The sequence below is a fragment of the Nannospalax galili genome, unplaced genomic scaffold (assembly GCF_000622305.1).
Source record: "Nannospalax galili isolate Female #2095 unplaced genomic scaffold, S.galili_v1.0 scaffold9, whole genome shotgun sequence".
Taxonomy (NCBI): Eukaryota; Metazoa; Chordata; class Mammalia; order Rodentia; family Spalacidae; genus Nannospalax; species Nannospalax galili.
The window spans coordinates 5800996-5826707 of record NW_008360332.1 but is presented as its reverse complement, the minus strand read 5'-3'; the positions used below and the strand labels follow the sequence as shown (position 1 = coordinate 5826707).

Genomic DNA, 25712 nt, shown 5'->3' with positions numbered 1-25712 from the left:
CTGGGGCTGGCCTGGGCCTCATAGCAAGACCTATGCCAAAACAAAACATAATTGCTTTAAAGCAGATGTAGTGATTCATAATCCCAGCATTTGGGAGATGGGTCATGAATTCTAGGCCAGCCTGAGCTACACTGAACTCCTACCTCAAAACAAACAAAACAACCAAAAGTCTTTTCTGACCACCAGCTTTGTGTTTCTTTTTTACAGATAAAAAGCATAGAGGCCTTTGCTATGCATATCTGCAAGCACTTTCTTTCTTCCTTTAACCATGTCACCCGAGCTCACGTTTATGTGGAAGAGGTTCCTTGGAAGCGCTTTGAGAAGGTTACATCATTTATGCTCTCAGTTTAATGAAAGAAATTGGTACTGCTCTATACGCTGACTTTTTACTAGGAACCGTTCTCTCCTTTTCAGAATGGAACCAAGCATGTGCATGCGTTTATTCACACCCCCACTGGAACCCACTTCTGTGAGGTGGAGCAGATGAGGAATGGTAAGAAACCATTTTTCATGTTTTGATTCTGCAAAAGAGATTGCAGGGTTTGTTTATTTTTGTCCTAAACAACTCTGTTTATTGACATGCAAGAAAACTATAGAGAAATTTTAAGGCTTTTAGATTTGAGATGGGACTACCCATTGTGACTTTGGATTTTATTTCAAAGAGTGATTAATTTTTGTAACAAAAGCCAGAGCTTGACTGTTGTGTAAACTTTATGTTTACCATTTTGAGGTGAGGCAGGAAAAAATAAAGGCCTGAGCTGAAAAGAATACAAATTTCTGAACTTTCTGGGGCTGGAGAGATGGCTTAGCAGTTAAGAGCACTGGCTGCTCTTGCAGAGGACCGGGGTTTGAGTCCCAGCATCCCTCCTCTGACCTCTGGGGGCAGCACATGACACATGTGCACTTAGACACATGCAGGCAATATGCTCATACACATAAAATAAATAAAAAATTTCTGAACTTTCTGACCAATATTTTTTGTACCACATCATGCTATAATTATAACTTTTACATGAAATATTTATTAAAATTTATTGATATTGTATAATAAAACACTAATAGTATTGTAATTTCTTTAAAGTGAATTTCATTTAAAATGGCATGACTATAATTCTATTTGCCAAGACATTAAAAAATTAAAATTAACTATGTAACATTATTATAATCCAGACCTTATTAGTGCTGATAATTATTTTGAGAAAATATTAAAATTCCCAAAGCTGATAGTTCATTGATTTGTTGAGGGTGTCAGAAGCAGAATTAAATAATTCATTAGGATTTAGACCATAAAACTTCTAAGAACCATAGAGCCAAAGATGACAGAAATATTTTTCAGTAAAGAAAAGCTTTAATAATTATTATAAATCCAGTGTTCACGGTGAAAGCTTTTCTCTTTCTATTTTCCTTTCCCCCACTTTCTTACCGTTTCTTTTTGCTTTATCTTTTTCACTATCTTTCTTCTCTAGCCCAATTCAATAAGAATTTCAGGTGGCATCTAATAGACACAGGGAATACTATAGGTTAATTAATAATATACTTAACAATCCAAAATTATTTCTTTATGTGAGAAATGTAAAGTGCTAATAAAATCTTTTTATATTATTTACCAAATTAAGCTTCTAAAATCCTGTGTGAATTCTGTATTTGTAATACATCTTGAGTCATGCTAGGTATAATTTCATGTGCTGATCAGCAGCAGGTGGCTAGTGGCCACTGCCTTGATCAGCATAGCTTCTACCTGGTCTTCAGAGATGGTTGGAAATTTAGCTCACTCCTCATGCCTCTTTCAAATACTAGCAAGGACCAGAATTAAACTTCAGGAGAGCTGATTAAAAATAACTGCATTTATGGGAAGTGCTTTTGTCATTCATATACTGTTCATTTGACAATTAAAATTTGGAGACTTATTAATAAATGAAAGACTGTAGATGAAGAGATGAACAGGACATTCCCTGATCTCAGTGAATTTGTAGTAGATTTCATCCCTGGAGACAGACTGATAAACAGATTCATTGCAGTATGAAGGGCTAAAAATCCCAGTGACAGGACTAAAGGAACACTAAGAACAGGGAAGCTTAAAAAAAGCCCAACTCTTTCCTGTAGTCTAGAAGGCTTTGTCGTGTGAGAGGAAATGTTCCCACTGACTGTTGGAAAAGATTGGAATCATGCTGGTCATGAAAGAGGCAGGACTCAGAAAGGAGCAGAAGAGGTGAGCTAGGGCGTTTGAGCACCTGCCTCACGCTGAGCCCACACTCGGCAAGTATTATTTAATTGTTGAACGGGTAAACCATTTGTGGAATAGGACTCAGTTCAGGGAGCCTGATTCCTCCAAGGACTCTGAGGGCCTCATGTGCTGAACAAGTATAGTCTAACTCAAAGGCAGTTTTACATAAACCACTGATAGCATGATTCATTCCTTTAAAATGCATCTCTGGCTAAGGCCAGAAGCATTTGGGATCAGAATAAACTGTATTTCTGCATTTCAATTTGAACTCTACTAATTAATAGCATTATTTGGAGCAAGTGAGTTATAGTTCTTCAGTGGGTTTTCATTTGTAATATGAGGATGCTAAGGCCCACCTCTGCATCGTCCAGAGAAATTAAGGAAATCAGTACTTATTTTATTGGCACACTTAGTGTAGTACCCGTGTAAGAAGAACTTCTTGAATAATAGCTGTAATTATTGTTTAGTTTGTCAGCAGAAAAGCAGAGAAGGCTGTTAACGGCCAAGTGAGGGAAGGAGTGTTTGTGTGTGTGTGTGTGTGTGTGTGTGTGTGTGCATGCGTGTATGTGTGTGCATGTGCAGATGTGTCTGAGAGAGAGAGAGAGAGAGAGAGAGAGAGAGAGAGAGAGAGAGAGAGACTAAATCTATAATGTGCCTGCTAGGCTCATGTTTTGAATGTTTGTTCCCCAGCTAATGTGCTATTTTGGGAGATTCTGGAGTCTTTAGGAGGTGGGACCTAGCAGAAGTGGGTGACTAGGGGTTAGCCTTGGAAGGTGATGGCTTAGCCCTTGATCTTGGCCTCATCCTCTGCTTCCTGATCTGTTTCCATGCTGTAGCCTCTGCCACATGCTCCCTCCACCATGCCCTCTCTGCTCTGCTATGCTATCTCTGCCATCATGGCCTGAAACCCTGTGAAAGAGTGAGCCCAAATACCTGTTTCCTCCCTCAAGTTGTGTTTATGCTGACAAAGGTGTGGGGAACAGGCGAGAGAAGCAGAGAGCAGTGAGATTTTTGAGAATTTGTCCTAGAGATGAAGTCATGAGTCCAAATAGACAGGAGAAGTAGAGATGGACAGATGGGGAGGTCATTGGCAATCACTAGGTGAGGTCTTTGTGAAGGGTAACCAGTGCCAGTAGTTGAGTAGAGATGAGGGTTGGAAGGAAGAAGTTACAAGGACTTACAGCAGACTGGGAAATTCACTAAAGAGAATATACACATGAAGAAAGTTTGGAAAATAAAAATGGTGAGCTATGGAATATGGGATGGATCCATATTTGGGGAATCATCACGAGACTGATGATAAATAAAGCCATAGGGAAGGAAATAGTTCCAGAAAAAAAACCATATAAAGTATATTAGTCAGAGTTCTACAAAGGAAGTGAACTGAGAGGGTAAATATATATCAAAAGGGGATTTATTAGGTTGGCTTACGTGAAATAATTCAGGCAGTCCAACAATGGCTGTCTCACATTAGTAGCTGCTCAGTTCATGAGGCTGGATGTCTCCACAGTCCCAACCTGGTGCTAAAGGCCTGGAGGATTCTTGGAGAACTACTGGTCTTCAGTCTTTGTTGGAAGCTCAAAGAGGCTGGTTCTAATATCAGTGAAAGAATCTAGCAAGAACAGGAAAGATGAACTTGCCAGCAACAGTGAAGGCCAGCAGGCAAACCCCCAAAGCTTCCTTCTTCCGTGTCCTTTTATCTGGACTGCCATCAAAGGTACCAACCGCATTTAGGATGGGTCTTCTTGCCTCAAATAATCTGATCAAGAAAGTCTCTCTCAGGAGTGCCTAGTGGCTTGTGTTTCAGTTGATTCTAGAGGCACTCAAGTTGGCAACCACGATGAGACCTGGCAGAAAGGAGAAGAAAGATGAAAGGCCCAGGGAAGATTACTTTGTCTAAGAGTTGGACAAAACACTCGTCAGAGAGGCACAGAAGGAAGAGGGCTGGAGACGGTGCTCTTACGGGAATCGAAGAAGAGTGTCTTTTAAGATCTCAGGGATACTGAGGCACCAGAAGGCCCAGCAAGAAGACCCAAATGTAACAGCTCAGCACAAGGACTCCTTCTGAAGAGTCCAGTTCCTTTGTTAGTGTGGGGATAAGGGCATTTCACCTGTCCCAAGTTGTTCAGAGACCTAGGCAACCTTACCTTTTTAAAATCCTTACTTTTTGGGTTTACCTTGGGAGTAAATTTTCATGTCTGACAACTAGGGTAAGTAAAGATGTTGACAGAGAAAAGGGAAGGTAAAACTTGGACAGAAGCACTAGGTCTGAAAGGGCTCATAGCACGTCCTCTGGAGAGAAATATCACAGCCATGCCTGACTGTGAGAGGCTATAAGGTGCTGTTTCACTGAGTACCCAGGAGGAAGAAGAAATAGATTTGGAATCTGTGATGGGAGGGTTAAGAAGACAACTGAGGAGGAATTCTGTATTTGGCAGCAAACGTCATTGGTGATTTTCACAAAAATACTTTCAGCAGGACGGTGGAGGTGGAAGTGAAGTGGCTAAGTTCAAAGAGGCTGATGATTGTAAATCAGACTTCTCTTTACAGCCAACTTCCTTCCAGGAATTACCAGGAGTTTGTATCTGCCTGAGTTCTAATCACACGATTGCTGAAGAGTAGAAAGAGTAGCCATCAGAATCGGGCAAAGCTTTTTTCTCTGCAGATGGCTACAGTTTCTGGGTACTGATACCACTGTGCTGCTGTTCTGTGAACTTCCAGTTGACTCATGGAGCCCACAATATCTCATATCCTGCAGGGCTGGCAGAGATCAGGGTAGCAGGGGAGGTGTGCAGTACCTGAATGCAGGTATGCACGAGCACTGGATGCAAAGGTGTGTACACATCTGCATGTGAAGATGGTACTTATACTCCATCATCTTTACAAAGTAGAGGTATACGGCATATGCTCTTTTACACCAAGTTTAGTTTTTTATGATTTATTTTATCTTTAAATTTTATGTGTACAAGTCTTTTGCCTACATACATGTATATGTACCACATGTGTGCCTGGTATGCAAAGAGGCCAGAAGAGGGCACTGGATCCCCTGGAACTAGAATTACAGGCAGTTGTGAACAGCCATATGGGTTCTGAACCTGGATCCTCTTCAAAAGCAGCCAGTGCTCTTAATTACTGAACCTTCTCTCCAGCCTCACATAGTTTAATTCTTGTTATCTAAGCTCTAAATCTAAAGGACTTTTGACTTGAATCAACGTTATGATCATTGTCATAAGAAATGCTCTTCTGGGGCTGGAAAGATGGCTCATGGGTAAGAGTGCTTGATCTGCGAGCATAAAGACCTGAGTTTGAATCCACAGCACTTACAATTGAAAAAACAAAAGCCAGGCATGGAGGTGTGTTCCTAGAACCCACCTAGGATTGGTAAGTGGAGACAGGAGGTTCCCAAGAGTTCACTGGTCAGCCAGCCCAGACAAAACAGTGAGCCTCTGGGTCATTGAGAGACCCTGGCTCAATACAAGGTGGAGAGCAACAGAGTTGGGCATCCCATGTCCTGTTCTGGCCTTCACACCCCTGCACAGAGGTCTATGCACCCACGCACTCATGTGTATAAACCATATATACACATATACCACACACATACACAAAAAGAAAGGCCCTCATATAGGCTTATCTGAGGAAAATAATCATTTATACAGGGAAGATTGGTGATTTATTGGGGGATGGCTAGAATGATGAGAACGCCCCCCAGAACGCATGTACTTAATCATGCATCAGCCATGTTGCTCCCCAGAGGAACCTTCCCAAGAGGATATGTGAGTGGGTTTCTCCCAGTGGACTAGATTCCTTCCTGTTTACCACAGGAGCAGATGGTTCTGGAAAGCCTATCGGGTCTTAGACATGACAGAACCTCCTAGAATAACTTTAAAATGTTTATTTCGTTGCTTCTTCCTGGTGACTCTTTTAAAGATAAATAATTAAGTTGACATTTGGGTTTTTCAAACTACTGGTTCCTTGACAGAGTTTGGAAGAGACAGAGAAATTCGTTCGACCCAAGGTTGTAGGGCCATTTCACCATTTGCGACTTCCTAAGCTCTGAAAGGAGAGCTCAGCTTTGCATGTGTTATGTGGGCTGCTGGTATAAGTGTCACTGAATCTTCTGAATTCATTCTCTCCTGAGGGTTTGTTGTACAGGAAGCTTAGCTGAAACTTTCTATCCCTAGGATGGCTGAGTCACACATTTGAGCTACATTAGTCCCAAAGTTCTGCAGTATTTGTATTAAACTTCACAATTCTTTAATCATCCAATGGCCCCCACTTTGATACTAATTTAAAAACAAAGTCAAACTAAAGCATAGCTAAATAGAGAAATGGGAGATGGAGGAGAGATCTCAGGTAAGACATACTGTGTTTTTTGATAGTGAAACAGAACAAAACCACACCCTCACAGTTATTCATACCAAGGCTACTGGGAGATAGTGATAAAGAAGGGGCTGATGAAACAAAACCCAAGGGCAGAACAGGCAGATTTAAGGGGTGACAAGCTATGCAGATGAAGAGGTCAGGGGCAAGTGAGGGACAGCCACTTCTGAGATGGCCACTCTCATTCTTTTGAATTCAGGACTGGAGCTCAGTGGTTCCTCCATAAGTAAAGTTCTTGGCAGACAAAGGTCCTAAAAATCAGTTTGCTCATCACCTAATTGTGCCAAAGCCAAGTTAGCTGCCTCCGTCTTGGTGACGTCATCCATCCCCATCCAAAATTGCACAGCCTGGACTTTAAAGGCCCCTGTGGGAGCTAAATAGACCCACAGAGGCAAAACACTATTTAATTGATCTTCATTTCTTCCAGTCCTTTACAAGTTTGAGGTTTATAGTAGGATGATCTAACAGAGTTCTAAAATATCCTCCTGTGAGCTATTTGCATCTACTTTGGAGGTGTTAAATGTGGAAGCAATTATCCTTTCATGACAGGATTTTTTTTCTTGGCTCAGTAAATCTTTGTGCTTTTTTGACACCTGATGCGTAGGTAAGGAGTTGGGTTTGTTTTCTATTAACTTGCAGTGAGTTTCTTTCCCTTAGAGAGCTTAAGGGTAGATGCATGCCTCTCTGAGAGACAAACCACAATCTACGTGTGTAGGAGGAACTAAGTGCTAGAAAAGATTATGTTCTGGCAAAGTAAAGTATAAAAAATCTGCCTTTGACATTATTCCACAACCATGGGGTAAAACTGGCAGCAAAAGCCGATTCGTTGGTTTCACGGAGCAGAACCCAGAGAAGGACAGTGTTTTTGGCTGAATTATTTCTTTTACTTCTTGTTGCTCTAAACTGGGGTCTTTTTTTTTTTTTTAGAGGGTGTGTGGCATCGTATTTTTAGTTGCTGCCCCATGAATTTGAAAGCCTCAGGTTTTTACCAGTGCTCAGAAAGCTGGGGGGCCGCCAACAGGGAAGATAAAATAAGCTCTCTGATTTTATCCAGTGTATCTAACGTGTGCCAAGAAGGAAAAGAAAAATCTTTCAGCATTCGAAGAGAATAGCTTTTGTTGATCTTATTCATAGAGTGATAGAGGGCGTAAGAGAAGCTGGTTTGTACTCTGCCAAAACTGTGGTGTTAGTTAATTGTCTATGGGAACATAAGACATTTAAACTGTGGGAAACTGATGCCCAAACACATTTTAAAAATGCAAGTGCTTTTCCTATTTTCAGACTCTAGTGAGAAAGTAAATCATTTCAAAGTGGCCAGGCAGGGCTGACACTCACCAAGGTCAATGCATTGCCTCCTGGGCACAGGGGAAGATCTTGATTTTCAGGGTCTAGTGAGTCTCTAGTGAACAGGAGATGTCCACAGGTGGTTAAGGTTGATGTGCAAAGGTCGGTTGTGGCAAAATCATCACAAAGACTTTCACAGGGCAGTTCATACACAGCAGCCACCCTATAAAGCCCTTCCTGTGAGTTACCTTAGACACGGATCCACTCCAGAAAATAGGGATGGGTGTCCTCTCCATCTTAAAGATGAGGCAATCAAAGTAGAAAGAAGTGAAGTGAATTCTTCAGAGGCACAGTTCTCATAAAAAAACGAAGTGGGGCAGCAGAAAGAATACTTAGATTTGAATTTGGGAACATTTGAATGCAAAGCTATGGATCTAACCACCATGCAATACCACACGAAGGGCTCCTTTTAGGAGTAAGACTATGGGAGGAGCCAAAGCTTGATGAGCAGAGAAGGTGCCAGGGATCAAGGCCAGTTGTGCTGGAAAAGATGGAGAAGGTGCAGTCAGCCTGTTGCCCTTTTTCTCCTTCCGGGTTTCTACTGCTGGTCTTACCTCAGGGAGGTGTTAGAGAGTAAACTATTAGTCTGCAATGCCTGAAGGCATTCCTTTAGGAGAACTCACAGGAAATTTTAAGGACTAAAATATTTTCAAAATACACAGGAGCCATTTCAGAAAGGGGTGCTTCAATCTCCATTTCAGATGGATGGAGAGCTTCTTTTCAAGGTGAGGTCCCCATAGAATGCTGTGGAACGGGCAGTGGCAGTCCTCTCCCCCGCCTCCTGGAAAGCCCTCTGAAGTACAGAAATGAGGCAAAGAGAGTTGAAGGGAGGAGAAAACATCACACAGATGGAGAGTGATCTAAAAAGGGGACAGAAAAGCATGGAATCGCATGGCGTACTGCTGAATTTAAGCCTCACCTCTGCCAGTTTCTAGCCATGTGATGATGGGCACAGAAATAAAAATCACCTGCATAAAAATATTTACTTTCTAGAATTCTGAGGATTAACTAAAAAAATAAATAAAGACTGGGAAAGGTAGCAACCGAAGGCATGTTTATAAACCAGACACTTTCAGCCGAAGTTGGAGTCCTTTTCGTCTTCCTCCGCTACCTGAGGTGTGAGCATTAGAGGGTATCAGGAAGACAAACATTAACACTGAAGGGAATGGACTGTCTAGAGTAGAAAGAGACTCCATTGTGAGGTTCTTGATCCTTAACATGAGTCAACCTTACACTTATTCAGTCAATAACTTCTCACTCTGCAGTTCTCTTTGGTTTCAGACAGACTCACTGCACTTAAAATACTGACTTTATGGGACCAGTGTCCTTTACAGTTTTGAGAATCTTGGTCTGAGGATATAGCTTAGTGGTAGAGCAGTTGTCTAGCATGCAAAAGGTCCTGGGTTATAAAATCCTCAGCACTAAAAAGGAAAGAACACAAAATAAAACAAGATAAACCTGCCCAATCGAAGGCATTAAAGAGTTGCTGGCATATTTCTTTTGGTCGTTCTTCAAGTAGGGTTTCCAATGAGAGCTTCAGAAAGTTAAACAGTTATCGTCTCTGTCATGCCACATTATCCTGGGACACTCTGCATGGAGGACTTTATTTAATCAGAATATTTTTTTTTCTTTTTGAGACAGGGTCTCCCTGTAGCCCCAGCTGGCCTGGAGCTTGCTATGGAGACAGGCTGGCTTTGATCTCACAGAGATCTGCTTGCCTCTGCCTCCAGAGTGCTGGGATTAAAGGCATGCGTCAGCACACTGGGGGAGAGCATTCTTAATCAGTAGATCTACTACTAACTTCTGGCCACTGCTTTCTCTGGTGGTTGTACATGTAGTATTGAACTATCAAGATACAGTCATTGAAGGAAATCTAGCTCTGGAGTGGGCTGTAACGCCTGAAACTACACAGGCTACAATGAAGGCCCTGGGGTTTTTTAAGAGTTTCATTGGTGGTTTTTGTTCCCTCCCTCCCTTCTCTCCCACCCTTTCCTTCCTCTCCCTCCCTCTCTCATCCCTTCCTCTCTTCCTTCTTTATCATCTTCTTCTTTCCTTCTTTGAGTTCCTTAAGACAGGGTCTTTATGTAGCCTAAGCTGGCCTCCAACTTGTGGCAATCTTCCTGCCTCGGTTTCCCAAGTATTGGAATTATAGGTGTGGGCTCCCATACGTGACCCTTGGGTTTTAGTTGAGGATCCTGAGTTATATTCTTCCACTAAGGCCATATAGTGAAGTCTTTAACTTTTAGACTATACAGGCCAAGAAAGAACTATTGGTCAGGACCAACTTAGAGCCTAAAAAGAGGTAGCCTTAACAATCCTGCTGTGGCACTTTGCTATGGGGGGAAATATCTCTGGATATTCCCTGTCCTCATTTATGCATACAAAGGACACAGTGATGCTCATTCTTGAACTTTCCTGGTCCTGTACCTCTAAACTGCTAGGCACGTCCAGCCAAACTCCTTGGTCTTCTGACAGCCTGCATGGGCTGCCTCATGCATGCTCAGGAAGACATTTGCATTCACTGGATACAACTGTTGCTTCAGAACCCTGCCTGACTACTGCTGTGTTAGCTGCCAAATCTCCTGGAAGAATGTCCCTTCTCACGGAATACTACCCTGGGTTTTCCCCAGTGTGTCCACTAGTGCCATGTTCTCTCCAGGGCCCACTACACCATTGGACCTACAGTTTGTCCAATATAGAAGGAAAAAGAATCCTCCCTTCCTAACTCTGTGCCCTCTCCTCCTATCACCTGGGCCAAGTTAGCATGGTTCAGCACATAGGGAAACAGCATCTTTCAAATGTGCCTGTGATCCTCCATTACCCATTCCCTTATGAAGGGACCTTCAAGACAGAAGGAGTTAAATCATCCCCTTTATGGTTTTTAAAAATATTTGTTTTCATTTATGTGTATATATGCGTGTGTCTGTGTGAGTGTATGCCACATGTGTGCACGAGGCCAGACAAAGGCATTGGATCCCCTGGAACTGAGTCACAGGTGATGGCAAGCCATGTGATATGGGTGCTGGGACTTGAACTTGGTCCTCTGGGAGAACAGTATGCTCTCTTAACCACTGAGCCATCTCTCCAGCCCACCCCCTGCCTTATAGTTTTTAGTGCTTCCCCCACACCCAATACCTATGAACCAACTTCAGCTAAAAACCAGAAGCCTTTATGAATATCGGCTTAGGTGGATCTATACCTGTGAGTGAGCAGTCTCAGCTTCCCAGTGCCTATTTAGGCTCGTGCAGGCCCCACTACTATCCATTCTGAGGTTATCTGATCTTGTTGAGTCTATAACCATCAAAGCACCAAGGTGTTGTCAGGGGCTAGTGGTGACCGAAGTTATTTCCCACTGTTGATCAACTGGAGGACACATCCCAGGAAAGAGATCTCAGTGACAGAGAGGAACTGCAGCAGAAGATCTCATTCAATCCCATTGCTGACTGAGTGAGCTGCATCTTGAAATGTGGAAGGTGATTTGACTGAGGAGACTCCCGTGCCCATATATTCTTTAACATCCCCTTTTGTTCAGCCAGGAGGGCTCAGAGAGTCAGGAAATCCAGAGAGAAGGAATCCCCAACCCCATCCTCATCACTCAGGCCTCAGAGACAAGGCATGAGGCACAGCGAGCCATGTTTTCATGGCCAGGATCTTCAGTGCCATTTCAGTTGTCAGTAGAAAGATGCTGTTCTGCGCATCGCCTCATCCTTGTCTGCCTTTCTGCCTGAAACAGGACCTCCAGTCATTCATTCCGGAATCAAAGACTTGAAGGTTCTGAAAACAACCCAGTCTGGATTTGAAGGATTCATTAAGGACCGGTTCACCACTCTCCCTGAGGTGAAGGACCGGTGCTTTGCTACTCAGGTTTACTGCAAGTGGCGCTACCAGAGAAGAGATGTGGACTTCGAGGCTACGTGGTATGCTAAGCAAAAGCCGGGACCTGGGACGGGGTGGATTCATGGAGTCTTAGAGATATGTAGAGGCCCTCAACTCAGCTTCCTTCTTCAGGAATCCCTTCGTGTGTGTGTGTGTGTGTGTGTGTGTATGTTTTAACATGTCTGTGTATGTTCATATGTATAGAAGCACATGCATGTGCAGTTGTGTGCACATGTATACAGAGGTCAGATGATGACCTCAGGTGTCATTCCTCAGGAGCTGTCCACCTTGTTTTTGAGACAGGGTCTCTTACTGGGACCTGAGGTGTGCAGATTAGGTTACAGTGACTGGCCAACAAGCCCCAGGGATCCAGCCATCTCTGCCTCCTCAGCACTGGGATTACGAGTGTGCACACTGTGTCCAGCTTTTTATATGGGTAGTGGGGCTCAAACATAAGTCCTCATGTTTGCTCTCTTTTTCAAAGGGGCTCTCAGACATGAGTGTGCATTGGAATTACTCATGGGCTTGTTAAAATGAAGATCACTGGGCTCAGACACAAGAGAATTTGTGTCCCTAACACACTCCCAGGTGATGTTTCTGCTGCTGGCCTCCATCAAATGAAGGCAACATCCAGCCTTCACACCTTGTAATGTAGAGAGGACTGAACTAGGGCCCCATGCCCTTCCAGTTTATCAAGAATTTCCTACCTTTAACATTGAAAATCCTGTATCCAGGAAAACTCTTGGTCCCAGGCAAATGGGACAATTGACTACTCATAGGCTAAACCCAAAACTCTCTGATATTCTTAGAAGTACTTTGTAAATAGGACTGAGGAGGTGGCTCGGTCTGGAAAGTACTTGCATTGCAAACACAAGGGCCTGAATTTGATCCCCAGAACCCACATGGTGATGCATACTTGTAATCCCAGTGCTGAGGAAGTGGAGCCAGGCAGATCCCTGGGGCTCACTAGACAGTCAGCCTATCTGAATCAGCTGCGAGCTCAAGGTAAACGCCAGAGACTTTGTTTTAAAAACAGGTGGAAAAAAACTGAGAAAGACACCCAAGGCTGACTCCTGGGCTCCACATATATGTATGCAGAGACATGTGCACCTGCACACATGCATCTGTACACACACATACACAGGCACACACACGAAGTACTTGCCAAATGCTTTAATCATGTGAAGGTATAATTCTTATTATATTTTTGACAAGGAATAATTAGGCTTCTGAACTCTCAGAGCTTACTTTTTGACTAAGGATTTTATTCCTTGACTGAAATTCTAATTGTTAGACATTTCTGCCCTAAGATGAGCTGGAATCTGTGCTTCTCCCTACATAGCTTCCTCCCACTGGTATAGTTTTTAATCTGTTCTTTTTATTATGCAAGAGGCTTTTAAATGCTTGCAAAAGAACCTCATCGAGAGCCCTCTTTTCCTTCTCTTGTTTTAAGTGCTTCCCCTGGGTAGCTGGAATCTGCTGTATTTATGATGAGAAAATCATCAGATTGAACACACCAGCCAGGGGAGAGCTCCAGGCCTCCCACTAAAGACAGGGACTCTGAGGAGATGTTTTAACTTTTGAGCTTAGATTCATCATCTCTAAATTGGGGATAATAATAGCACCTGCTTTAGCTATATTGAAATTTCAGTGACATAATCACGTAACGTGTCTGGCATAGAGATGGGAGATCTCTGAGGCAACAGTTCAAGGAGGTTGCCAAGCAGAATGGTGGGAGGGTTTGTGATGGGAGTCATCCTCACAACAGTCTTCATACATGGTGGAAGACGGACTCTGAAGTGCCATTTAGCCCTGGCCCCATTCTATGAGAACAGGTAGATGCTCAGTGTTTGTTTAATTCATTCTCTCTCTCTCTCTCTCTCTCTCTCTCTCTCTCTCTCTGTATAAATGGAAAATGAGATATTTCTTTGTTGTTTGTTTTCATTTGGGTATTACGGAATAATAATCCTTTCTAAAACCATCCATGGACTGTTTTCTGGGTACTGCTTAGCTTTATAATGCATTCTCAACATATTGTGTAAGAGAGCACTGAGTCGTTCCCCCCCCCCCATATTCTAGGGGCACTGTTCGGGACATTGTCCTGAAGAAATTTGCTGGCCCCTATGACAAAGGCGAGTACTCGCCCTCTGTCCAGAAGACACTCTACGACATACAAGTGCTCTCCCTGAGCCAGATTCCTGAGGTATGCTTTGTCACTTGCCATTCTGACAACTGGGAGAACTTGTGTCTCCTGTCAGCTCTGAGAAAGAGTTGAGAGTTAAATAGGAAAGTGGAAGACACATGAAAAGTGACATCTGTTGTTGTTCAAAGCTTGTTATAGCAAGTGAGAAGAGAGCAAAAAATGGAAAAATCTGTTCAACCTAAAAACACAGGCCACTGCTATAATTCTTTAGTTTTGTTGAAAATCCTTTGAGTCCCTTTAACCAGTCGGAAAGTTAAGTCTCAAATTCAGGACATTTCCATGTCTTAATGAAGGATAAAAAAAATGGAGGTTCTATGTTTCAAGGGATCCAGGGAGTAAATGATAGAAGTGTAGGGAGTCATCCCATCCTTCCATATAGTTATCCACCTGTCTACACATCTTCCCATTAATATATCCACCCATCCATTCATCCATCCATCCATCCATCCACACACCCATTACACACCCATCCATCCATCCACCAATCCATCCGCCCATCCATCTATCCATCCATTCATCCATCCACTTATCCATCCACCCATCATTATATCCATCCATCCATCCATCCATCCATCCATCCATCCATCCATTTGATATTATTGGAAATTATGTTTCTGGCAGGACCCAAGGAATACAAAGATAAACTGGAAATGGTCCCTACCCTCAAAGAGTTTATCATTCAGTAAACAAACAAAATAAATAAATAAGCAATATGATAGATAACAAATACTTATGGAAACACAGAGGTTAAATCTAACAGGTATAAAGGATAAGGCCAGTCAGATTTTCTGGGAGGAGGGAGATGTGCTGAGTCTTCAGAGGCAAATAGTGATAATCAGTAATCTGGGTTAACATGTATGAGTAAGGAGCAGGATAGATGTGGAGACAGGCCAGGCCATGACTAGCAACTTACTGTTAAGGGTCAACTATAGGCGACACACTAGAAGTGAATATTTCCATGTGTGCAGACTTTAAGGTGAAGAATCAAGAGGCCGTCTGTAGGCTTATTTACAGAGTCTGTTTATCCTGAGAGCTCTTAGGGGTCATTGAGGTGCTTCAACAACACATCACATGGCCAGATTTATATCCTAGAGTGATCACAGGCAGGGTGATGAATCTTAGGCAAGGGGACCTGTGGGATGCTATTGCAGAAATATGGCCCCAAAAGCCATGGGTTAAGGCCATGCTGGAACAGAGGAAAGCCCTACTAGAGGAAAAAGACTTCTCTGCCTTGGCCAAGCACTATAGCAACCCTCTTCGGACCTTCCTCTGGCAGTGCCTACCTCCATTGGGTAGAATTGGTAAAACCAAGGCAACAAATTCTTCAGGTTCCCACAGCTCCCCAGAATTTTCCACCCAAATAGCCTGGGGATGACTTCCAGAACCTGGGCAAACCTCTCCTTAGAGGCCTGTCTTGCAAGAGGCAGATCATATCATTGCGGTGTACATCCTTAGGCCTAAGAATGGGAAGGGATATGGAAGTGACTTGAAATACAAAGGGAATATCTATCCATATGATCCAAGGGACGAGGAGGGTTGGCCCAGGGACTAGGGCCGGCTCTTCCCATGTTGTCATGTCCTGGCACAGCTCTGTAGAGAGTCACTATTTTAAATTACAACCTGACCTTCTAGGTTTAATGAAAGCATTTTTTATTTTTTGCTAATTAGAAAAGTAGAACGTGCTAGGTGTAGTGGTGCATAATGTTAATCCCAGCACTCAGGAGGCTGAGGCAGGAGGAGCTCTGTGCATTGCAGGCCAGCTGGGACTACAGGGAGACCTTGCTGCAATAATAAAATTGATGATGATGATGATGATGATGATGATAATAATAATAATAATAATAATAATTCACTACATCTATGCATCTTGTATATGGGATTTTAATTTTGCTCTTTTTCCAGGGCCTATGCATGTTAGGGACAAGCCTGGGATGGAATCTTGGAGGAAGTTAGTATATTGACTATGTTGACAGTTTCTGGAGGTCAGCTGGGTGTTGAAGGAGTCTCCCAGGTTTCCACCTCAAGGAGCCCTTGTTTTACAGAGAAGCAGATTTTCTAGTGAGGGGAAAGGAATAGGCCTGCCATTTCAGAAAGACTCATAGGAGAGAACAGAGTTTGGCAACAGAGGAACATGGGGGTGCCTTAAAGATGGAGTTGCAACCTGGATCACCAGTGGTGATCAGAATGGGTGGGGTAGATGGAGGAGGGGAGAAACTCTTGGGTGCCCGGGATAATACTGCTGTTGATTCCAGATTGAAGATATGGAAATCAGCCTGCCAAACATTCACTACTTTAACATCGACATGTCCAAAATGGGATTGATTAACAAGGAAGAGGTAAGAGAAACACTGGAAGCCCATTTCTGAACCGTGTCCCTGAGGCTCCTTTGACAACTTGGGATACTATTACTGACTAAAACTCTTAGCAGCTGCTGGCTTTGGAGAATAATTATAGTCGCCACTGATTAGAGCCCTCTCTGACTCTGGGTCTTTCAATGCCTGAGCTTGGAGTACTCTAGAAGTGGATGAGTGATTACAGAGGAGGGTTGGAAGTTGTGGAGAGGAAAACAAAAAAGAAGGAACAGAGTGTGCCCACGGAAACAGCCCAAGATCTCCTTCTTGGAAAAGAACCACCCGAGGTCACAGCTGCATTATTCTTCTGTCGTGAGGCAATGAGGGAAGGAAAGGCTCTATTTTCGTTTTCTTTCATTGTGCCTAGCTTTTGATTAAGTAGTCAGTTCAGTAGCATACAATGCACACAAGAGAGATGAAAGCATGTTTGTGTTACTGTCAGCAAGACAAGGAAATTCATATTTTGAATGGGAACCTTTGTCTTGGGAAATGCATGGCCCTGACTTCTTTTTAGCCAGGACAATCAAGTTGTCTGACTAGGCAGCCCAGAGTCCTATCTGGTGACCTCTGTGATCACTTTCTGGGAGATTAGAACTGTCTCAGCCCCACGGACATTTTCAGAGATAGCAGTTCTCCTTTTGACTCGTCTGCAGCATCATTTTTGGTAACTGCTTTTAGTATGTGTGAGGGAGTGAGCTCTGCTAATGGAGAATCACACTCTCTAGTGGGTAAGGTTAACAGAGGGGTCTCCAGAAGCTCCCGCACTCTGACCAAGGAGCCTTGCATCCCTCTGGCCAGATTCCTAGTTTCTCTTTTGAAAATAATGCCAGTGGGATCCGCTAGACTCTGCACCATCAGCTGCAAGTGGGTGCTGGGGGTTGAAAAACAAGAACCATGGCTACCCATCTCCTCTGAGTGGCAGAAAGAGGGGAATTTTGGCCCCATGTTTATTCAGGTGAAAGGGTCAGGTGTGATGACTAGACTGGTGCTTAGCTCAAGGCCCCAGTCAGTCAGGAGGATCTCTGTGGGGTCCACTGAGCCTCAGGCCTGCATGGATCCCTTCAAGAGCTTACCTATGAGCTGGAGTGCTCTAGAAGTGAATGAGGATTAAAGAGGATGACTGGAAGTTGCAGAGAGGACACAAAAAGAAGGAACAGAGTGTGCTTCCTCCTGAGTCCCAGCTGGGGCTTGGAAATGGAGGGGGGGCTGAGTTCTTTCATTCAGATCTCTGTGTAAAAGCATCCATGTGCCTGAACAAGGTGTCCTCATACTGTAGGGTCAGCTTCAGCTACACGTGGACCCTCATCTACCTGTGTGCAAAGTGAAGGTCACACAGGAGAAGCAGGAAGCTGAGGGACACTGACAACAGGAGGGGGGTGACAGGTGAGGGTAGGGAGATTGCAAGGCTCTAAAACATAGTTGTCTGGATTCATTTAGCATCACCCTCATAGCCCTGAGGACCATAGATGCTTCTCAGAGCATGGCTATCTTATAGCAGTTGTTGGTCTGGCAGTATAGCTGAATCTTGAGCTCCAGGTGCAGTGACAGCCCTTGTCTGAAAATATAAGGCAGAGGACTGGGAGGTGGCTCTGCAGGTAGAAGCACTTGCCACACAAGCCTGGAGACTTGAGTTTGAAACCAGTGGAAGGCGAGAACCGACTGAACAAATTTTTCCTCTGACATGCGTGCTGTTACGTTCACAGGCCTCCCTAATCCTACGAACACACACACACACACACACACACACACACACACACACACAATAATAATAATAATAAAGTGTTTTTTTAAGGTGGAAAATATATGAGGAAAACAACTGGCATCAACCTCTGATCTCCACATGCACACACATGAACATATACACACATATACCACACACATACTCATACATATATCTACAAAACCAAGTACAACACACACTAAAAACCCAAATTCTTGAATTTTCTGAAAGATCAACTCATTGTTCAACTATTGCAAGAAAAATAAGGCATTTCCAGGCTTGAAATAACTACCGTAGAGCACACACACTTTCCTGTTTAGCAACTTGCTGTGTTCTTGTTTTAACATTGGTTCATAGAAAGGCGAGGGCTGCCCTCAGATCTCTGAAATTACTCTGTGGTCTTCCTCCAGGTCTTGCTGCCACTAGACAATCCATATGGCAAAATCACAGGGACAGTCAAGAGGAAGCTGTCTTCAAGGCTCTGACATTGCAGCCACCAACAGGAATCCACTGGACTGAAGAGCTCTTTGTCACCTGTGATGCTGGGGATTACATCATGTTTCCCTGTACAAATTTCAACCTAGGCTATTGACTGTTTACTTCCTCTGGATTACCTTAGTAATTACAATACTTTCTATGATATGGGTAGTTTACTTTAAAGATGCTGAACAGTGTCAGCATAACCCCAATGTTTCTGTTTGGTTGTTTTGTGCCTTTCTGCCTTAGAATCAGTCTTTAGAATCAGCTCATGAAGAAAAAAAGTCATGAATTAGCGACAATGCCACCTCAATTTGAACATGAGTTTTAAGAAGCAAACATTGCTCTGGGAGGTGCAGAAAATACAATAAAATCATGTGAAAATATCATTATTATGATTCCAGTTGACTGAATATTTGAATGTTAAAAACCCTTTAGCATATGTATCATTGGTAGTTTATTTCTACCCTAATGATAATTTCATGATCATGCTGTGTTGCTTTTATGAATTTTACAATCCTTAGAGAAAACTTAATACACTGGGGTATTGAAATACATAAAAATTATTTTTCCTTGAAAAATGTATCCTAATGGTGCAAAGAGTCATGTTTAATAAATGTTAAGTCAATATGCAAATGTTGGATATGCCTGTAGAAAGACTGGAATACATATCTATGAAAAGATCAGCGTGGGTGACTTCTGGGTGACGGATTTATGAATGTTTTTTATTTTTCATCCTGTAGTTTTCTGATGCTTCCAATTGTGAATATTACTTTCTTTTTAAAAAATATTTCATTATTTTTATGTGTATGAGCATATTGCCTGTATGTGTGTAAGTGCATCCACGTCATGCAGTGCCCACAGAAGTCAGAAGGGGGCATCAGATTCCCCTGGAACTGGAGTTACAGACGGTTGTTAGCCACCATGTGGGTGCTGGGAATCAAACCTGGATCCTCAACAAGAGCAGCCAGCGCTGTTAACCGCTGAGCCAGCTCTCCACCCTCTATTAGTTTCTTAATCAGAGAAGCATAGCTGATCATTTAAGATGATACAGACCTGAGAGGTGATTCCATGAAGATGCTAACATTACCCATTGTGTATATAAAGCTTTATACATGACAGCTTCAGAAACTCATGGCTAAAACCTGTGCATATGAACATCCTACGTAACTTTCTTCTGTTTTTAAATTTTCCCTTAATAAAATAAGGGGCTGGAGAGAAGGCTCAGCTGTTGAAAGCCCTTGCTGCTCTTGCAGAAGACTTGGGCTTGGTTCGCAGCACCCATGTCAGGTGGCTGGCTTGCAACTGTCTGTAACTCTAGTTACAGGGGATCCAACACCTTCTTTTGGCTTCTGTGGATGCCTACACTCACATATGTACATACATACACTCAGGCATATACATGACATAAAATGAATTTTTAAAACCTCCATTATTTTAGAAGTGCTTATCTATAGTCTTTAGTATTGTTTGATGAATTGCTTCATTCAGCTTTATACTACATCTATCTAAGGCACTGGGATTATATTAATATTAGATTTCTATAATTATGGGGAAACACTATAGGCAATTAACTTTAAATGAGAAAAATGTTATTTTGACTCAAGATTCTAGAGTTTCCATGTGGCCCTTTGCTTGTGGCCTCTTGCAAGGGCGGTAATCATAGTGGGAGGGCGCATACAGAAGAAAAAGATCACTTATGGCACAGCCAGGAAGCAAAAAGAGGAAAAGACCAGCATCCTACAACCTGCTTTGAGAACGTGCCCCTAATGTGCTAAGAACTTCACAGAAGGCCCCAGTTCTGAAAAGCTCCATTGCCTCCGAATAACCCCACCCTGGGGGCCAAGCACTGACACAGGGACCTTAGAAGACACCCGTCTATGTCACAGCAATAGTTGTAGTGGCTGATCACACATCTCATTAAAATCTTAGTTCCATTTTTTAGTAGATATAACAATCCTCATCTGTAAAACAGAAGCTACTCCAGAGATCTTTTGAGGATTAAAATAATTAAAGTTTATTAAGAAACTGTGTTAATATTTGTGTCTGACACATAGAAATTTCCGCATAAGCATTTGCTAAATAGAATAAATTCCCAACCTTCCCATTGCTGAGACTCAAATAGAAAGTTGGCATTAGCCTGTGTGGGTCAGGTGAGAGGTGAAAGGTCATTAGAGTAGCAACTCTCACCATATTCTGGGGGCTGCTTGCAAGCTCGCCTATGCCTGCTTAGAAAGAACCCAGGAGAAGAAAACTGAAATCATTCCACAGGGAAAGTGCTTGTGTCTACATCATGGAGCGAAATGACTGGCACATTTGATTCCTCTAATAATTTGATAATTCAGTTCCAAGAGAAAAGATAAAATTTGCCTAAAAGGGAACCAAAAACATGACTGTGAGAGTTGGACTTCCTTTCTGATTCCATTGACCATCAGGGAACTGGACATGACTGGACGCTGGATGCACGCTTCACATTGAGTCACTTGGAAAAATAAATTTTCGTTGTTGTTAATGTTTGCTATAATTCTGTGTCCTGTGCTTGGATGCATTTTGTAAGAGTTGTCATTTTTGTAAATTCTTAAATAAAACTGATTTAAATAATTAAAAACACAAACAACAAAAACTTTAATTAGGCCTTTCTTATTTGATGTTTTTCCATTCATGGGAGTTTCAGAAACAGGAAACCCACGCTCGAGGAGAAGAATCGAGAAATAAATCACAGCCCATTTCAAACATGCATGTTTCCCTCTCCTGAACAGTAACGGATGGCAAAGGATCGATCGATGGGAAGTTCCGCCCCAGTTGTGTGGTAGCCTGTCATCTGCCAGGGACCGGGGTCCTGTTTTGTAAAGGATGTTTTCTTGTAGTTAGGATTGTAAACTGTACGTTGAAAAGCACCTTTGGGTTTTACCTGCTCCTAGGCCTGAACTGTAAACGTGTGAGGTCATTTGTACTACACTGTTGATCATCTTGCTCTGAAAGGCTACAGCGGTTCTGTTCCAAGTAAAGCTCCTCTCCTGACATTCTCCACACCCTGTCTCTGTCCTTCACTGATCTCATCTCAAAGGCTGTCATGCAGGAATAATGCAGCTGATCTCAAGCCATGGACTGCATGGAGGTGGTCTGCATGGTATTCAATGCACCAGCTGTTACTTGGGGCTTGGGGCTGTTGACAGTTAGGATTCTGGATAAGGCTTCATTTTCTCTAAATCTCATCCTATAACTTCATAGTGACAGACTCAGAAATTTATTGTTCCTTTCCTTCTTAGAGTCAGACTTAAGTTCATATCATTATTTTATAAACCGATTCTCCCTTTTCTAGTCTTATATAAAATAATATGTTCTTGAGATGGCATTTTACTTGTCAATGAAATAGAATTTAATGTTTTTCCATCACTTGTAAGTTTTAACTGTAGAAATCTGAACTTTTTTCAAACCTTTAATGCTTAATGTTTTGTCCAGAAAGAATTCTTGGCTGTGTGGAATTTGCCCTGGTAAGTGACCTTTGCAAGCCTTTGTAACTTCTGCCTATGCACCTGAACTTGAGAGGAAGCCAAACTTGTTTCCAAGGAGATGTATTTCAAGCCTTCTCACCAGACACACCTCATGCTTCCATAGGTTTAAAACTCTACATCTCTCTGTTTTTCACAGGCTTTTTTTTGGTCTCTCTCAGAGCTCAGTGGTCTCCCATTCTCCCACTTGCCCAGACTTCCTCTCAGAAATTCTTAAGAGTTTTTGAAATCTATCAAGGCTACATTGAGAAGATAGTAGCTTTGTACCTTCTCAGAAGCAGAAAGGAGTCAAACTGAAATTTACTGCATGAGGAGTGTAGCCAACGAAATGAGAGAATGGGTATATAGAAGCAAGAGAAGGGCCCAGTTGTATTAGCTTCCTGAGGCTGCCATAAAAAAAATCACTGGGGTGGCAAAAAACAATGGACATTGATTCTGTCCTAGTTAGTGGAGGCCAACTGTCCAAAATCAATGTGCTGACAATACCACACTCCCTACAAAGGCTCCAGGGGGAGATTCTGTTCTTGTCTCCTTCAGGGGCTCTTGGCTCATGAGCACCCCCATCCTTGCTTCCCTAGTCACACTGCCTCCTCCTCCTCTGTCAGATCTCCCTTGTATACTCATAAGGACACCTACCATTGGGTCTAGGGTCTACCTGGATACCCAGTGTGATTGTTCCATCCACAAGGCTCTCTCCAAGATATTTAATCTAGAAAGGTTAATTTTCCCCCACATAAAGTCACGTTGTAGGTTCTAGCAATTAAGATATTGACTTTTTTATTGGGGGTTACCAACGCACTACATCCAGTAAGTAAGGGTGACAGTAGGCTTCTCAAGGACAACTCTTCTGATATATAAGTGTTGTTAGCTACACACAGAGTATCATTCCCTTCAGGTCTGGAGAACGGTCATACCTCTCTTTGTTTGCTCAGTGGTCACACAGACATCTGGAAATGGGAGAAGAGTGTGAACTTTTGTCCAGATGGTGCTAAGTTTCAGAATGGGCACCACTAATTCTAGCTGTGTTATCCTGAACAAGTTACAGGGACTCTAAGCTTAGTTTCTCTCATTTCTTAAACAGGACTGATAACAGGGCATAGGGTAACAGGATTTACTGACGTGGACCCTGAGTTAGAATCCTTTAATTTCCCATACCTGAATGCCTGCCAGTGTCTTCAGTGTCAAAAAGAACTTGTTTACTTAAGAAGCACAGTGGCAACTCAGGGATGGCACTAGAACTCAGGCTTACCCACCGCTGTGCTGCCACCGTCGTCTTTGCAGTGTGGTAAGGCCCTGTGGCCACAAAATGGAAGGTAAGATAAGGTAAGTGCTAAAGAGGCTGGAACGTTCCCCAGATCGCCTGAGTCCAAAGCACTGATTCTCTTCAGGACCTAAAGTGTTGGCCTCTGGTGTCTAATCATTGAATCCCTCTGCAGAAATTACCTTTGACTGAAGAATGCTGTTTCTCTCAAGTTTGTATGTACTCCCTGGAAGCATCTCATGGGCAATATGCAGTCACACAAGAGCCCAAGGGCGTGGGATATAGCTTTCTGTCACCAATAACTATTGCTAACAAATACTCAATTTTCCAGCAGTAGAAACCAATATTGAATGAGACCTTGATATGAAGCCTAATAATACTTTGGCAGCAAGTCAAATACATTGAATTCCTTTCATTTTGAAAGGGACATTAATTCATCTTGACTAAAATGATACATATTCTTGGCATGGGGTTGCCTTCCCTGCCCCCAGGGACTCAGCAGGTTCCACTCTCCAAAGGCTTACAGAATCCCACTTAGATCAAGAAGCCCTACTTTAAAGTAAAAGAGATGAGGTCACCATCTATAAGTGACCATGTGACCCACCAGGCCCCGTCACCTACGGAGACATCACAATGCTCTTGGTGCAATAGTGATGGAATGATCTCTTAAAGGTGCAAATGAGGTCCAATCTGGAGAGGACATCATGTGGTGATAGAGTACTGTCCTGAAGATAGTGTAGTCTCTAAATTGACTTACATGGGGCTATGTCCTAAGTAGGTAGAAGAGATAGATCTGGTACATAAAAATGAAATAAAGAAGGGCCCATTTACCTCCCCTCCTAAGGACTCAGGAAATATTGCTCTTCAGCTTCTCAACTCTAGGCTCTGATTGTGTGGACATTCTATTCCCAGAGGGGACGCTTAACCAGGGAACACAGCAGGACTGATTTAAACTTTAAGCTATAGGTTTGTGCAATCAGCAAACTTGACAAATTTTCAAGAAAATTGCTATGTTCCTAGCATATTGCAGAAAGAGCCATAATCAGCCCAAACTCTTAGAACACTTATCAAGGGGATCTGATGTTGCAGAATGTGACAGCTGTTGAGTGGTAGTTGGATGGTGGACGACAGCAGGAATGCATAGAACCTGATCACTGAATTCTTAGAAAACCATGGAATTTGACTGTGGAAATTAACTTCTAGTTATTTATTTTAGATGGGTGGGAACTGAAACAGGAACAAGTACAAGGCTTGTCCAAGGCAGACTCGTAGACAAGTCAGAAGCAGACCTGAGACCACCATCCAGGGCTTCTGACGCCTAACATTGTATTTTCCTCTTCTACCGAGGACTTGTAACTTCCGACTTTCCTTTGTTAGCTGTGTGTGGATTAAGCCTGTGTTAATCAACTCTGCATTCCAGGTTCATTCCATAGGGAGGACTGATAAATAACCCACAAACATTCTGGTGGCTGGGAGAAGTCCTCTTAGCATTAAAAATTCATTATAGAAATCTATCCAAACTGATAATGAAGCAGATCAGTGTCAACCCAACCAGCTCACATTAAGGAGTGCATTTTATTGAGCTTTTTTTATTTAAAAAAATTTTTGTTATTGATCTATGCCCATCTTCATAAAGGCATCACAAGTGTCCCATTCATTAATCTCACAGTATTTTATTTTTCTTTAATATATATATTCTTTATTTAATTTTTGTGCATTTCATTCATTACATCTTAATCATATTTAGACTCCCTCATAGCCCCCCCCACCAGATTTCATGCATTGTCATATATGTTAAGGCCTTGCGAGTCCCTTAGTGAATCTCACAGTATTTTAAATACTCATAGTCACTTCAGATTGGAGATGAGATATACTTAGTTTTGATTTTTTTGGGGGGGTTCTTTTTGAGACAGGGTCTCTCTGTAGCCCCAGCTGGCCTGGAACTCACTTTGTAGACCAGGCTGGCCTTGAACTCACAGAGATCTGCATGCCTCTGCCTCCCGAGTGCTGGGATAAAAGGCATGCACCACCATGCCCAGCAGTTTTGATTGTTTAAAAATTTATTTTATGTGTATTAATGTTTTGCTTGCATGTGTTAGTATGTAAGTGCACCCATGTTGTACAATGCCAATGGAGGCCAGAAGAAGTTATTGGAGCCCCTAGAACTGGAGTTACAGATGGATGGTTGCTATCTGCCATGTCAGTGCTGGAAAGTGAATCCAGGTTTTCTGTAAGAGCAGTCAGTACTATAGACCATTGAATCATCTCTACAGCACCTGGAGATACATTTAAAATTCATCAGGGCCTCAACTAACCAAATAAGCAGCTTCTGCACTAAGCTAGACTTGAAGCGAGGTGAGACTA

The 25712-nt window shown here is 42.6% G+C and overlaps 1 protein-coding gene across 1 annotated transcript in view; it reads left to right on the top strand.

Annotated features, from left to right (window-relative positions):
- LOC103728098 (uricase) overlaps positions 1-19076 on the top strand; it is a 43078-nt gene extending 24002 nt beyond the window's left edge. The window contains exons 3-8 of the mRNA XM_008826233.2: positions 208-324; positions 415-493; positions 11682-11865; positions 13904-14027; positions 16280-16363; positions 18509-19076. Of these exons, the coding sequence (XP_008824455.1) occupies positions 208-324; positions 415-493; positions 11682-11865; positions 13904-14027; positions 16280-16363; positions 18509-18583 (663 nt within the window). The 3' untranslated portion in view covers positions 18584-19076. The remainder of the gene's footprint in view (positions 1-207; positions 325-414; positions 494-11681; positions 11866-13903; positions 14028-16279; positions 16364-18508) is intronic.
- Positions 19077-25712: the final 6636 nt, after the last annotated feature.